The 14,589-nt window shown below is 40.5% G+C and overlaps 1 protein-coding gene across 3 annotated transcripts; it reads right to left on the bottom strand.

The window, feature by feature from the left end:
• Positions 1–1,033: 1,033 nt before the first annotated feature.
• Positions 1,034–14,580, bottom strand: acox1 (acyl-CoA oxidase 1, palmitoyl). Of its 3 annotated transcripts, none has more exons than XM_035638508.2 (14): positions 14,356–14,580; positions 13,005–13,164; positions 9,918–10,078; positions 8,677–8,784; positions 8,352–8,471; positions 8,142–8,257; positions 7,103–7,272; positions 6,366–6,528; positions 5,650–5,840; positions 4,854–5,033; positions 3,959–4,064; positions 3,703–3,846; positions 3,371–3,577; positions 1,034–2,842 (listed from the first exon to the last, which is right to left on the bottom strand). In XM_035638508.2, exons 1-14 carry the CDS (start codon positions 14,462–14,464, stop codon positions 2,792–2,794), a joined length of 1,986 nt encoding a protein of 661 aa, XP_035494401.1. In that variant the 5' UTR covers positions 14,465–14,580; the 3' UTR covers positions 1,034–2,791. The 3 variants fall into 3 exon arrangements, with proteins under 3 accessions (XP_035494401.1, XP_035494402.1, XP_035494403.1); XM_035638509.2 differs by lacking the exon at positions 9,918–10,078 and adding an exon at positions 12,291–12,451 and having other exon boundaries at positions 14,356–14,579; XM_035638510.2 differs by lacking the exon at positions 9,918–10,078 and having other exon boundaries at positions 14,356–14,495.
• Between the last annotated feature and the right edge of the window lie 9 nt (positions 14,581–14,589).

The raw sequence follows: 14,589 nt of genomic DNA on the forward strand, positions 1-14,589 counted from the left end.
AAAAAATGTCACAATATCACAGGAATTAAGTTGTAATCAAACAATAATAAAGTTGTAACCTTAATTTTTTCTGGCGGCATCTGGTGGTAAAGTTGCAAACCGCAACCAACGGAGCATCTGACAGGGGACACTTTATGCTGGCGCAGCGCTACTTCTAGTTCCAGTTTCCCGCCGTGCTGGAAATTCAACGCGAATGCGACATATTCAGGGACGTTTTCTGCAACCGTATTTAATGCTGCATACCATTGTACTTCGGAATTTGGACCCCGGAAGTCGGGGTGGTGTTTTTATGTGATTTCGCAGTGGAACCGGAATGCAGCACAACACGGCGTAGCAAACATGGAGACTTACACGGAGGTCGGGTCCCCCTAATCTAACTACATTTACCTCATTCAAAGTTGATGAAAAAACATTGGTTCTTTGTTGCAGGTGATTATACATATATGAACACACAATTATGGACAATATATTCAATTTCTGTGAATACATTATTCTAAATATTACACACTGTAGCTTTAAAGAAAGAAAAAAGCAGTAATGGACAGAACCAACGCAGTAGTAGCTGAGATATCCTGACCTCAGTGTGGGTCGGGCTGAAAAAAATGCTGGGTCTTTTACTTTCCATTGTGCTTGATAGTATTGTTAATTGCAACTTCTATACCTGGTAAGTGTCCACATCTTTCAGATCCCTAGTTGTTGACACAGGTTCTCTGTAAGAGTTGAAATCCCAAGCCCAGTCTAAGTTAACCCTTCTGTAATCATCAGTTATTTTCTCCTGAAGAGCCACAGATAATATTTAACTCTGTTCATAGGGTAAGTGTGTGACAATTTAATGTCTGCTGTGCTGTAGCTCTGAAATGTGTCATTAAAAAAGAAAAAATGTATTCATTCATTCTAACAATGTACTATTTTTGCAGCTATGTTTTTGACTGACACTATATTATATATATATTATATTATAGCATATTGAGCCTAACGGTGTTGTTTTCCCCCAGAGTGGATGCCACAGAATGAAGACCGATAAACACAACACTGATTATTACATTTTTATTAATATAACTTACAGATCAAATTACTTTCCAACCATCAAAATACCACTGTGCAAAGTTGTTGCCGTTGTTATTAAACAAATGATCACACAAATATGATTAACAAACAGCTTAGTCAATACATATTAATAATTATGCCTCTGCAGCAGAAATTAAACGATTTAAAGTCAGTGTAAATACAGAAATGAAATGCTATGGACTTTGCAAGAACTTTGTCAAGTTGGATAACGGAAAGACAAAATTCCTCAGGCACATTATATTATACCACAAATCATTTTTACAGTTCCTATTAAGGCTTGAGATTAAAGCTCCCCATTTTCATGTGTGTACTGTCACAAATTGCTACTTATAGTCACCAGCCTCAGCATCTAACGTTTAGATTTGCTCACAGAGCAAAATAAACTCCTGTAGGTTGACATGAACCAAGAGCACAAATCCACTGATCCTGATACTAGGGAGGCGAAAGAGTCATCCAGTTTCAACATATTTCAATCATATTTGAACATGAATAATTCAGCAATTTAGATTTGAACAATGCAGAGTTATTAACAGATTAATGAAAGTTTAAAGTTTGAAATGTGATCGTCATCCAGATGTCGGCTGGGGTGTGACCCTTCTTTATATCGACCCCACACGGCACTAATGCATGGAAAAAGTGCGTGCGTGGCCTCATTAAAACACTCAATAACCGTCAGAAATTCATACTTCATGTCCTAACAAATGCTTTTCACACACTCGATACATTTCACCTTGCCACAAAATCTTTGTCACACAAACACATTCAGAAGCACGTGGTGACTCAGACCAGAATCTGTCGATCGGTCAAGTATGACGCAGTTAATATTCAGCAACACTCATGATAAGTGATATATATATATATATAGAGAGAGAGAGATTTTATGGACTGTAAACTTTAAAATGGATTAATCTCAGTATTTTACCAAGATATTAGTTGATGTTTCTGTTGAACATCTGCTCTGAACTGTTTATCTTGAGTTTGTACCAATTAATTATGGTGTAATTATGACAGAGAGGTCGGGGGTTGCAGCAGACTTGAGAAGAAGAAAATTCGAACCAATTCCTCGTGGATGCTTACAGCGATTGATAAAAGTCACGGAGAAATGAATGAAACAATTAGCGCCTCTTCATATAGCATGTTGGTCCATGAAGTCAGAGAAAACAATCAAAACTGATTTTGCTGTTAGAATGTTTCCTCTAAAATTATGTGATTCATAATAACATTCTGGTCTTACAAAAAAAGACACAATTCATATAGACTATCTGTCGATGTGGAAAAAAAGACACTTTACAATTAAAAATTCTCTACAGAAAACATGGAAATCTAAAACAGTAAATTCTTGATTATTTTTCAGTATTTTCAAAGCTACCATTTCTGACTCAAAATATTGACTTCATTAGATGAATTAGAAAACAATCTAAGGTTGTCCGTCATAAGCTTTACAAGCTTTTTATCATCCACTGTGATTTACCCCATCATCCTCCATCACCCGAGAGGCCAAGCCTGCTGTCTACATTGGCCTCTAAAGAGGATAATTCACCACAAAGAGAAGTAGAGTGGAGAAGGTAAGTCTAGATTCCCTCAGGATGGCCTGGCAAAAACAAGCTGACGACAACTGAAAACCATCATGGGGCTGATATATGATGGGTTAGTATGATTACGGTTGTGCCTATTAACGCAGAGTTGAAAGGTTGGAGCCAGGAATCAGGGTGAAAGGGTCAGCTCACAGTTTGGACCGCAGAGGCTTCAGATACTTGTGGAAGGATTCATGGACCTGTAAAAGAAAGAGGAGAATTTATTTAGCTGAACTAACAATTATTTTTTTTACCATATCTGAGCAAGACAGCATTTGCGACAACATTTTGTGGTCTGTTATGGGCAACCTCTGACGCAAAATGATTGTGGTTGGCCATACAATGCACAAATCCAATAGTGCAAACTTATATGGAATCTATTCAAGCTAATTTACCTTTCATTTATGTAACTGACAAACTTAACGTGACCATTAGTAAGTTGTTCACTGTTAGCTAGTTTCCATATCAGTATATGCATCCATTGAAATACAACTTAAAAAAAGTTTTCTATAATATATAATAAAATATTAACGCTGTCAATCAAAACTGAGTAATCAGTTTATCTACTTACTTACGTACTACATTACCCATGCCATGTCAAAATGCTTTTCGATGTGACACAATTAAGAGATTAAGAAGATGTAAAATAAATAAAAACTTTTATACTAAGACTCAGACGGAGAATAATTTATCATTGCTATCATTTCACTCTGGTGACCCTGACTGACCTCGGTGGAGTTCAGGGGTGAGCAGCGAGCCCATTCAAACAAGTTCTCATAGACATTTCCGTCATATCTTCCCAGGACTGAATTCAACCTCTTGTCCTGGAAGTCAAAGGCATCTACAAGCGCCACGGCGTTGGGCCTCAGCAGAGACAGCAGCTCCTTAATTCGAACAGAGATCTGCAGTACCTGGGGCCCACTGAGCAGTCCAGCCTGACAATGAAAAAAACAAGAAAGGTGGAAATGTGAATGAAAACATTCTGCTGGACCTCACTCAGTTGTACAGGCGGTGAGGCAACAAGACAGCGGAGAGTTCTATAAATCATGATTTTTCTGACCTGTAGGAAATCTCCAGAGTTTTGTTTGATGCCATTCAGGGCGTAGAGCAGCGCCAGGGTTGACAGCACCGAGTGTATCGCTGTGTCACTGGTCTTTCCAAGCTTGTCAGTGAAGAGCTTCACTACAACATAGTGACAGTGGGCCTGGAGACAATATAACAGGAGGAGATGGAAGGGAATGAAAGAAACAATCAGGCAGAAATTGCATGCAATTCTTAAGCTGTAATGTCATCAGTTATTTAGTGACTGAACTTACATCTGAGGCTCTGACCAGGTCGATAGCACTGTTGTTCCAGGCGTCCTCCTGGCTCTTCCTTTGCTGCAACTCCTGCTGGATGCTCTTGTTTGCCAGCTCTACTAGGCTACAAACAGAGACACAACATCTGCATTATCCCAAGGTGGTGGTGGTGATGATGATGATGATGATGGTGCATTAGTATAAATTAATTAAAACAAAAAGACCTCCCCAGTTTAACAACATGCCAACACATACTCATCCTTGGCTTTAGCTGATTAAGTGTGCCAATTAGTTTTCTCTGAAATCTGGAGCTGCTCATGTGGAGTAAGATGCTAATTAACTATCATCAATCAAATCTAAAATATATTTTTCAAAGAAAGAAATCGGAGGAATGAAATCTTGAAGAGAGCCTGATCAGAAATACAGAAGAGATGACTGCTAATACACAGTTAGCTGATGTCACAATTCATCACCCTCCAGCAGACAGGTGTAGCCACATCGGTGTTTCCTCTACCATTGAATTGGGGGGGTCAGTGTGCAGTCCACACACACAGCCATATTAATAGCCATTTTTCAGTTCAAGTATAACAAAAAAAAAAAAGACGCGATTGATAAAATGGAAACTTAAAAAAAGAAGACAATATAAATCCAACAAGCTGTAATAGTAGTGTTAAAATGTTAAAAACTGAAAGGATTGTTGTAGAGGCCGAACCCGAAAGCTGATAAGAGTCCTTCATAGAGATCAAAAAATACTGGGGGCACAGTTCTTTCATACTTCTACAGTATTTAATAACATCCAGACCTGCTTTATAATCTCAATTAAATTATCGGACCTAATTAAACAAGAAATGAAAACACAGACCATACTGCAAGTGACTCGGTCAGTTTCTTCTGTACTGCTTTTGAATCTTACATGGCAGCTCGTAATTTGTAGACCTCCACCAGACTAGACAGGTCATTTATGTCCACTACGGTGGGTCTGGCGGCGACGGGCTGGGGCTGCACCCTCCGATGCTCTGCTTCACTCAGGTATGACACGATGCCGCTCAGCTGCTGGCCATCCTTAGCCTGCCGGTAGCTCTTCACCAGGTATCTGCACAGACGAAAATCGAGGCCGCACACAGGTGAGGGTTACACAGATAAAAGATGGGTGCATCCCTGTGTGTTTGACTGCCGCTACTAATTAGTAAGCCAGCAGGGGTTATATAAGGTTAAACAAAAAAATTCAACAGGGTGCATCCCTGTGTGTTTGACTGCCGCTACTAATTAGTAAGCCAGCAGGGGTTATATAAGGTTAAACAAAAAAATTTAACAAAATTAACCACATTAATATCACTCCTGCTGTATGAGTCTCTGACAACGTGGTAGCAATGACAAAAGAAAGCTGATATCAGCAGTTTAATTGAGAGCTTGGTGGGCTGTGTACTTGGCCCATGTAAGGCATCATATTTTTTGGTCATAACTTTCTGTGTGATAATGGTAATGGATTGTATTTATATATTCTTATAGACCACTCAAAACGCTTTAGCTCAAGTCACATTCACACATTGACACGCTTTTTCATCACATTCATACACAGCCTGGCAATTTAGGGTTTTCCCAAGGACACATCGGCATGCAGACTTGGGATATGCCGGAATCGAACCGTCAACCTTCGGGTTGGTGGACGATCGACATTACCTCCTGAGTCACAGCCACAAATGCATTACCTTGCAGTCTGCAGCATCATGACGGTGTTCTCTCCCTCATAGGTGCAAGTAGGCGTGAACTCGACGTAAATGTCAGGCAAGCCACTGCTGCAAGAGTAGCCATGGCCACCGCATGACATGCGGCACACCTCAATAGCAGAGTTGGCTGCCCACGTGGTGAAGGCCTTCAGACCCGCGGACAGGGCATGGAGCTGGATAACGAAAGGGCAGAGAGAGTGAACATAGCTTCCTGCCAGTCTGATTAAATAAATAGGATGATCAAGCAAGCAAACAAACAAATATGAACCTGGGGTTTTAAAATATAGAATGACGTAAACAACAGCACACATCAATTGACATCAATGAATGCACAAGAATAGGCAAGGGATGACAAATTTTTATTTTTGCTATAGGGACCACTACTCCTGTCAACATTCACATTAACTAGCAGGTAAAATATTAGGTAGACTGATCGGATTGGTCAGTAATGGGGCTGTTGACAGGTTTTCCTTTACGTGCTCCAGAGCAGATGTGCAGCGCAGGTTACCGTGGTGATTTACCCCAGTAAGAAGTGAACCAGCTTTGTTACCTTGCTATCCATAAATCCTACTTTGTATTACAAGCCTCAGGAGTTTTTTCACATGGTCTGAAAGACTGAGACTTATCAAGCACCCAGTCAGTCAATCAGTGTCCACTGAGTTTCTATTACATCCGATGTGTGTATATCTGGTCACTACCTCAGGCATTTCACTGAAGTCTCCCTGGCTGATGTCTCCGCTGATGCGCTGGTAGGTCTCCTTCATATACTGGCCCACAAAAGTGAAGGCATAAGCCATAGCCAGCAGAGGGAACAGCTTGTACTGCTGCGCCTGGTAGTCGAGGATCTGGGGCTCTGGCTCTCTGTGGGACAGAAACGTACAAGTTTGATTGTTCAGCATATGATTCATGAGGATGTGGCGAAAGATCGAATCATGACAAAACCTGGGATATTTCCATTTGCTGTTGGAATTGTGCTGCGGTTTTTGAACCTATGACACCGATCAATGAGTGGATTTCATGTGCAAAGTGCTCAATTATTACACATCAGGGCATTGTAAATATAATGCTATTTGGACATATTCACACTCCTCTGCAATTCTTCTACATATCATGGGCCAAATCATATGGTCCATATATTTACTGTATAAACCATCATGTTTTTACAGAAAAAGCGAAACTAAACCAAGCGGTTTGTTTTTAATGATCAAGACATTGAGTAAATAAGTGTAAAAAAAAATCTGTTAAATATTATAATCTTTTCACAATTTTTCATTATATCATTTGTGACCTTTCCTCAGATAAACGTATTTTCCATTCTGACATCCAAATATTTTTGTTCTGGTTCTTTTTTTAACTTTCTAACTTCTATGAGTTATGCAATGTTTGTGTAGCTGTTTGCCGACGTTCCTCCGTACATTCGTTTGTGAAGACTCACCCTGGTCGGAGTTCAGACTGGTGTCGAACGACACTGTAGCGGATGGCGATCGTGCATGACTTGGCGACGGCCTCAGCTGACTTGCCCACAATCATGGAGCGAATGAACACCATGGTGCCATAGGTCAGTTTGGCACTTGGTGGCTTCACATAGGTTCCGTCTGGCTCCACCTAGTGGTGAAGCAGATTCTCTCTGAGAGGAGATGCTTCAGGAGCAAAACTTCTAAATTCAATGTACGTCATTACTTAATAAAAAATATTAAAAGATGAAATTCTACAGTACTCTGCCACAATGAAACCAGTTTAGACACATACAACCTTATTCGGAAAGAAAATGTCCTATTTGATAAAACAGCTTGTGAATGTATTGCAACCTTCCCTCTTGTTAAACAAAACACTCATTTGCATTAAGCAGACAGGCAGTGGTGAAAACTAGGGATGGTAAGATTCAATGATTTGCATCAGTGCACGGGCATAAAAGTTCACAAAGCAGTTACCCTGCTTAAAATTGTGCGCACCGGCCTATTTGGGATGCATCATTTCTAACATCTTTGCATTGGTAAAATCTGAATCTTTATTTTTAATTATAAGTAAAGAGCCCTATGCCTTTATTATTTTTTAAAGGGGCCAATAATTATATTAAGATTGATTCCTCCTCTACTAAACTGTTTCTCAAATGCGCACACTTATCTCCACTGGCAGTCTTTGTGTTAAATCTAATTGTGTCAAACTGTAAAAAAAAAAACTGCAATAGGTGAATCTAACCGTGTTACATTAATAGTTGCTTCATATATATCTTAAGTGTATTGATCATTGGCAACGCATTAAAGGTACGTATCACATCAAGCTCAGTGATGGAGATGAACATAGGTCAAGGAAAAAGAATCACTAATAGGCTTTACGTGTGATCATGCTTGAAATAGACCAAACCAGACCTCAGAAAACATAAACTATCTAAACAACCGAAAAAGGTTGTCAAACATAAATGACATCAGTGAAACCATTGCTGTTTTACAGCAGCTGCTAAAATGTCACGTCACCTTGGCATATTTCATCAGCATGTTCTCCCGTGGGATTCGTACGTTCTCTAGCCTTAGGAAGCCATTGTCAACTTCACTGAAGCCAAACTTGGGGCCGATATCTCCGACCACAATACCTAAGAAAGACAGAGACCCGGACAGAAGAAGTGATGCACAGACAGGAAGGTAATGAGGACGGACTTTACCACAAACACCACAGGAGCTAGTTACCTGGCAGGGGTACGTGAGTGCTCATATCGCGGATGGGTACAATGAAAGCATGCAGTCCACGACAATTTCCCTGAGAGTAAAGCTGGGCGAGGACTATGGCATGGTTTGAGGTCTTTCCCACTACAAATAGAGGGTGAGAAGGAAAAAAAAGGAAAAAGGTTGTTCATTCTGAATGTCAATCAGTTTTTAGGCCTGAGAGGAAAATTAGAAAAAATGCCTTGCAACATCTTCAGGAAATTACTACATCTAATAATCTCTTTCATTAAATTACTTATTCATACTTGGAGGAATTGTTACATTACAGGCAGCAAAATAATTAACTTACGTCCTCCGGGCCACCACTTGATGGAGCTGACTGTGGGACTGTTCAAGACAAACTCCTGTGTGGCTGGATCATATGTGGAGGTGGTTTCCAACCCTCTTAGGTGCGTGCCTAGAGAAAGGCCAAATGCATACATACAGAATAAACACACATACAGTGGAAAAGCAAAAATGAATGACTACTCAGCAAAGGCAGTGAGACATAAAGACATTATTCTGTCAAGCATGTTTACAAATCTACTACAAACTATCCACAAGTGACATCAAATAATCATGCAGAATACATCAACTCCAAATATCATAATGTGTTTTTCAACATGTTTAGCCCTTGAGAGTTGGATTTTTTTAATAAATTCCAATTCAAACAAATTGCAACATAAAGGAGCAAAGCAGTTTAAGTGTTTGACAGATCCAAAACATATCTAACGATCATATTTCACTATGATTTAGTTAATGCTGTATCTATGGCCTATGACAGAGGTGGTGGGTTTCCAAATCAGTAAAATACAAGCACGAATCCATGTGGCCATACTGATCTGCGGCCAAACCCGGATCCCAAGCCATGCAAAGACAAACAAAAACAATCCAGGATGGTTAGTGAATGCAATGTTTCATTTAAAAAACACATTGTGGGGAATAATAATAACAAAAGACACTGGTATGAGAAAAGGAATGGTAATAAAATAGGGCTATCTGGTGCAGACTGATGGTCAGGCGGCATAACAGAAAGTGACAGACACCACTCAAGATATATGAGCATGAAGCTAAAAGGAAAACTCATACTTTGTACAAACTGGGTCTAATTTTTATAGCCACCATTTATTTTGGTTTTAATAACTTTAGATTTTTGTCCTTTGAGTAAAGTTACACAAGCAGGTCAAACAGGTTGTAAACAATTCAACAGTTTCAGCTTGTGTACACAGTTTGGTCATGATGATTAAAACAACTATTGTGGTGGCATTTACCGCCATGTGAACTTGTAGCAGTATAGAAAATTTATCCCAAAACGACAATTTGTTAACAATCGGTTTTCGCAAATGATAGAAATGATGGGAGGGATGTTAAAAACACTTGTGTTAGACAAACAACACACTTTCCCAGATAATTATTCATGGAAGTTTAGTACAAAACCCATGTTGGGGGAAAAAACAGCAACAACCTAGAGCTAATGAAATGAACGTTTGCTTATTTGTTTTACCAGAAAAACACAGCCTTGTGCAAACCAGCCTGTTCTGTTCATTTTACCGTGGCCCATCTCAGTCTGAGCGTAGGTGCCGATGATCTCTAGGTTCCAGGCGGGCATGAAGAAACGGTCCATTTGCTCTGGGGTGGCCTGGTTGAGCAATGTGGGCAGGAACATCCCCAGATGGAGATCCAAGGGCTCTGGCCTGACAGGGTGCACACAGCTAGGCCACGCAGGTTGGGGGCGTACGGAAAAGACAAGCAGGTTGGAATATGGAAAAAGGCAAAGCGGGGGATGCGTAGAGATTTTTTGATGGAAGCCATATTATGGAAAGTTTGAACCAATGTAAGATGATTGAAGAGACAATCGTGAAAAAAAAATGTTTTTGAAAAGCCCCAGGAGGGATTATGGATAAGAATTGGCATGGTTCAGAATCAATTAGAAGTGAGTGTAGAGATAAAGAATGTGCCAGTGATAATGGAAGTGACAAAGACAAATTAAAACAGCTTGTGAGCATGTCATGCATATTGGAACAGTTGGTTTGATCAAACGGCCATAATTTGGCTTGAAATTCAGTAGCTGCATCACTTAAGTTCCCTGCCACATGTGCATTTGAGTTCCTCAGTTATGTACAATATTTAGTTCTTGGCCAGTTCTCGGTTCAGGCTCTGCTGGTGGTGTTTCTGACCTTCTGCTGATTAAATCAAAGCATTAAAGGTTCTTTATCTGATTCGGCTGCCTGTTACAATTCTTCACAGCGAGTGGTCACATGTAAACCTCTTGTTCTTCACCACATGCATGCTATACTAGTTAAGGTGAACTTTTAAATCAACTTTTTAACAGTTTTGTTTTGTTTGTTTTTTTACTGCCCAGTTGTCAAGTTGCTGCCACTGGTGTTTTACGAAGTATCCCAATCAATGAGGGTTTCCTGTCTGTGAAATCAATGCAATTCTTAAAGGGGCGGTCAGCGATTTTAAGGCAATACACGTGTTGTAAAAACCAGAAAATATTTCCTCACGGTACGCTAGCTGTCGGTTCTGTGCGCGCTGAAATAAAATGTGGGTTATTGGCTCAGCCCTGGCTCTGTAAATCAAAAACAAAAAATGCCTGTGCAGTTTGAAAAACATCACTCGCCGTCGCAGACACATCAAGACACATGCTAGCGAATGACGCTATGCCTCAGGGCTTTTGGACTAGTGGTTAGCGCGTCAGTCTCCGAATCCCGGGGTCGCGGCCCAGCCAGAGCAGTAAAATCACAACAACACCAAAGAGAGAAACAAGCTTTCTCCAAAACCTCTAACTGCCCCTTTGAGGTATAAGATGTCATTTAGCTAATATTTGTCAAACACAGAAGCTGATTTTCCTCTTGCTACTCTGCAGTAGACAACCTCACAGCTGAGCACAGACACGAAGAGCAGGGTCTTGGGATCTTCACTGGGAAACACTGAAACTAATCTGATGATCACCTGCTTGCTTGTCAACATTGCATCCATTTAGAAATTGTGTTAGTAACAAAAGAAACAAAGGGTTGGTAAAAACTGGCCCTCCAATGTTCATACATACAGTCTTGCTGTCTTTTTCATTTTAAAAGATGATGCCATTTTGTAGTTTCTTTAAATCTCTTGAGCTGATTTGTCATCGGGGTGCACGGTGGTGTAGTGGTTAGCACTGGCGCCTCAAAGCAATTAAGTTCTTGGTTCACATTCCGGTTTGAACCAACCAGGGCCTTTCTGTTTGCATGTTCTCCATGTTTATGCATGGGTTTTTTCTCTGAGTACTCACGCTTCTTCCCATAGTCCAAATTGCAGTTTTGGAGGGGGTTAGGTTTTTTGCATGAAAACCTTTGGGTTCACTTCCCAAAGGTTTTCATGCAAAAAAATAAATAAGCCAGATGCAGCTGATAAAATTTGACAGTCTGTAGCTAGATGCACTTAGCCTTCATAAATATTTGTAGTCGGGTCATTAACTGTCTGATTAACTTTCAAAAAAGCCTTTTTCCAGCTTCTTATAGTTTCAAACATTCACAGGGCTCGATCACAAGGTCAACCCCCATCCATGCTTTTTTCCCCCTTAACATCTACACTAATCTCATAGAGGGCTTCTCTGAAATTAAACCGACAGAAATCCATCATAGTGACAGAGAACTTAATTCCCTGAGCTCCAGCTTTATGTGCTTGATAAGGAATAAATTACCATCTCTGGTTAGGACAAAATGTTACACATGAACACAAATGTCAGAATACACATGCAGCCATTTAGAATTTTCTGCAGATTTGGATCTGTCAAAAACATACGAGTCAACAGAACTATTCTTGGAACAGAAAGATTCCACATGATGAATTTGGTTCTTTTTTTCTCCCCTGCCCAAAATGCATATTTAGTAATATGTAAACAAGCAAATAGTATATAGGTTAAAGGCTAAGTCTAGGACTGACCATGACCCATCTCAGTTTGGGCATATGTGCCTATGACCTGGAAGGACTCTGCCAGAGGTAACCATTTCCTGGACTGCTGATGGTCACACTGGCTGTAAAGGGTCGGCTTGAACATGGCAAAGTGTAGCCCCAGGGCCTCATTGTGGCTGCCTTGAGCAATACTGGGTGAGGGGAAAGTATAGGACACAAGTGAAGATCAGATTTGTTTCTCAAACGCTGTGTAAACTGATATGTTATCAAGATCTGACTCACTATGCTGAAAGACAAAGTGAGTTTTACAGCTGAAATCCAAGTATGAGATCCAAAAGCATTGTGGTATAAAAACTCTTGCTTTTGTGAGTTTTAAGTGTCAGTGTCTGGTGAAAGTACTGTAGGAACACAGAGTATCATAAAGCTTAACTACAACAAAAGGCACATACAGTACAAAGCATTATCTATTACAACTGGTGAAAGCTACATAACCTCTCACACAGTTTTAATCTTAGGATGAACTTTGCTCCTGCTGAATCTGTTCCTGAAAACGGTCATGCTGCCATTTTACTACACATTTAACCCAGGTACAAGTAATTTGTGAATCACACACCTTAGATCCTGACAGTACTGTATCGGACAGGGGTCATTATAGTCACACCATTCATAGCTCTCTTAAGAAAATTTAATAAGCTACACATTTTACCTTTTTTTGAGTGTCAGGTTCACTCTTTTACCACTTACTTCTTATAGCAGTAGATCTCCTCTGGGTCTGCAATGCCATACTCTCTGAGCTTCAGGATCATTTGTGCACTTTTCCGAACAGCCTGGTCATAGCGCTCACTGCGTGACAGGAAGTTTGGGTCCTCCTCCTTAAAGTCTGGGTCGCTGAGAACCAGTGACTCTACATTGGATAGTAGAAATTTAATCAGATATGTATCCTTTAGTCTATGCAACCTGAAGAAAATTGAGGACTATATATCACTAATGTTTAACTGGACATTTGCAAAGGTCTATTTCTATTTGTGAACGTGTTCCCAGCATTCCCGGACTGAAAACCATCACAGGCCTTAGGACGCACATGCAAACATATGCAAAAAAAGGTCTTGCAGTTTTTTTTCCCTCAGAAACAAAAACTGGGTCTCTTTGTGCTCTTTTCTATTTGGACTTTGGGAGCAAGACTTCAGTAACTGTGTCACAATGGAGGGGACTAAACCTGCAAAGTCAAAATTTATTGACCAAACACATCAAATGCAGACATTTGACACGTCTGGGTGGAAAAAATGAAGTCTTTAATTTGGTCCGGGGCAACAAGTATATCATAAGAATGCTGTAGTTAATAAAGTGTACATCAGTTACTTTTCCAGTGAAGCGTGAGCTTCATGAACTCAGTCACTAGTAAATGTATCATTTGAACTAGGCCAATGCACAGTACAGGAGAAAGACAAATCTGCAGAAATTATGAAATGCAATCATGTCCATATGGACCATAAAAGAAACGTTTTTAAAGGAATACAATTAAACGGTTAAACATAATATGATACAACCTGCGATTTAATGACGACAACATCACAAGTAACTGTGCCACATGTAGAAATGATTCTGACAACTACTGCCAAGAGAAAAGAGGCCTTTGTCTTTGTCTCTAACGCACCTCGTCAATTACATAACTGACTCATGCGTCGCATGTCGTTTCCTGGGTCGACCTGTCGCCAGCAGGTACCGACTCAACTCCCACAGCATAATCGCTCTCCTCTGTCATCAACATGACACCATTTTAACGCCGAATTTACCACCGGAACACACCAAGCCACCCCGACCTGCCCCGCTCTATAAATACCGTGTTAAATCGAACTGTACGTGAGACACGTTTCAAAACAACGTCAAAGTTCGGGGCACTTCCGGCGGACTTGAGTGCTGCGTAGAGAAGCTCAGCTAGCAGCAATAGCCGAGAGCATTGTAGCTGGCTTTTTTCCCCACATAGAAACCATTTGTCTTTAGCAGATAATAGTTACTAACGACGTATCTAGTTCTATATGTCGACACTGAGCAGCTCAATAACTCTAATATTTCAAGGAGAATATTCACAACTCACCAATTTCTCGTCTTCTCTTGGTGATTTCTGGGGCACCGTCCAAAATGTGGGTCAGTTTCTCGACGTCAAAAGTGGCGTTATTCCGCTCCTTCGTAATGTCGGGGTTCATGGCTGTGTCGGACTGAAGACAACCGCTGACGAGAAAGACTCGAAATGAAAATATTGTTGTATAACCTTCTTCTGCCGCTGCTGACGCTGCTGCCGCTCCTGGCGCAGGCGCAGAAGATGCGCGGC

This window comes from Scophthalmus maximus, chromosome 8 (genome assembly GCF_022379125.1).
Source record: "Scophthalmus maximus strain ysfricsl-2021 chromosome 8, ASM2237912v1, whole genome shotgun sequence".
Lineage (NCBI taxonomy): Eukaryota > Metazoa > Chordata > Actinopteri > Pleuronectiformes > Scophthalmidae > Scophthalmus > Scophthalmus maximus.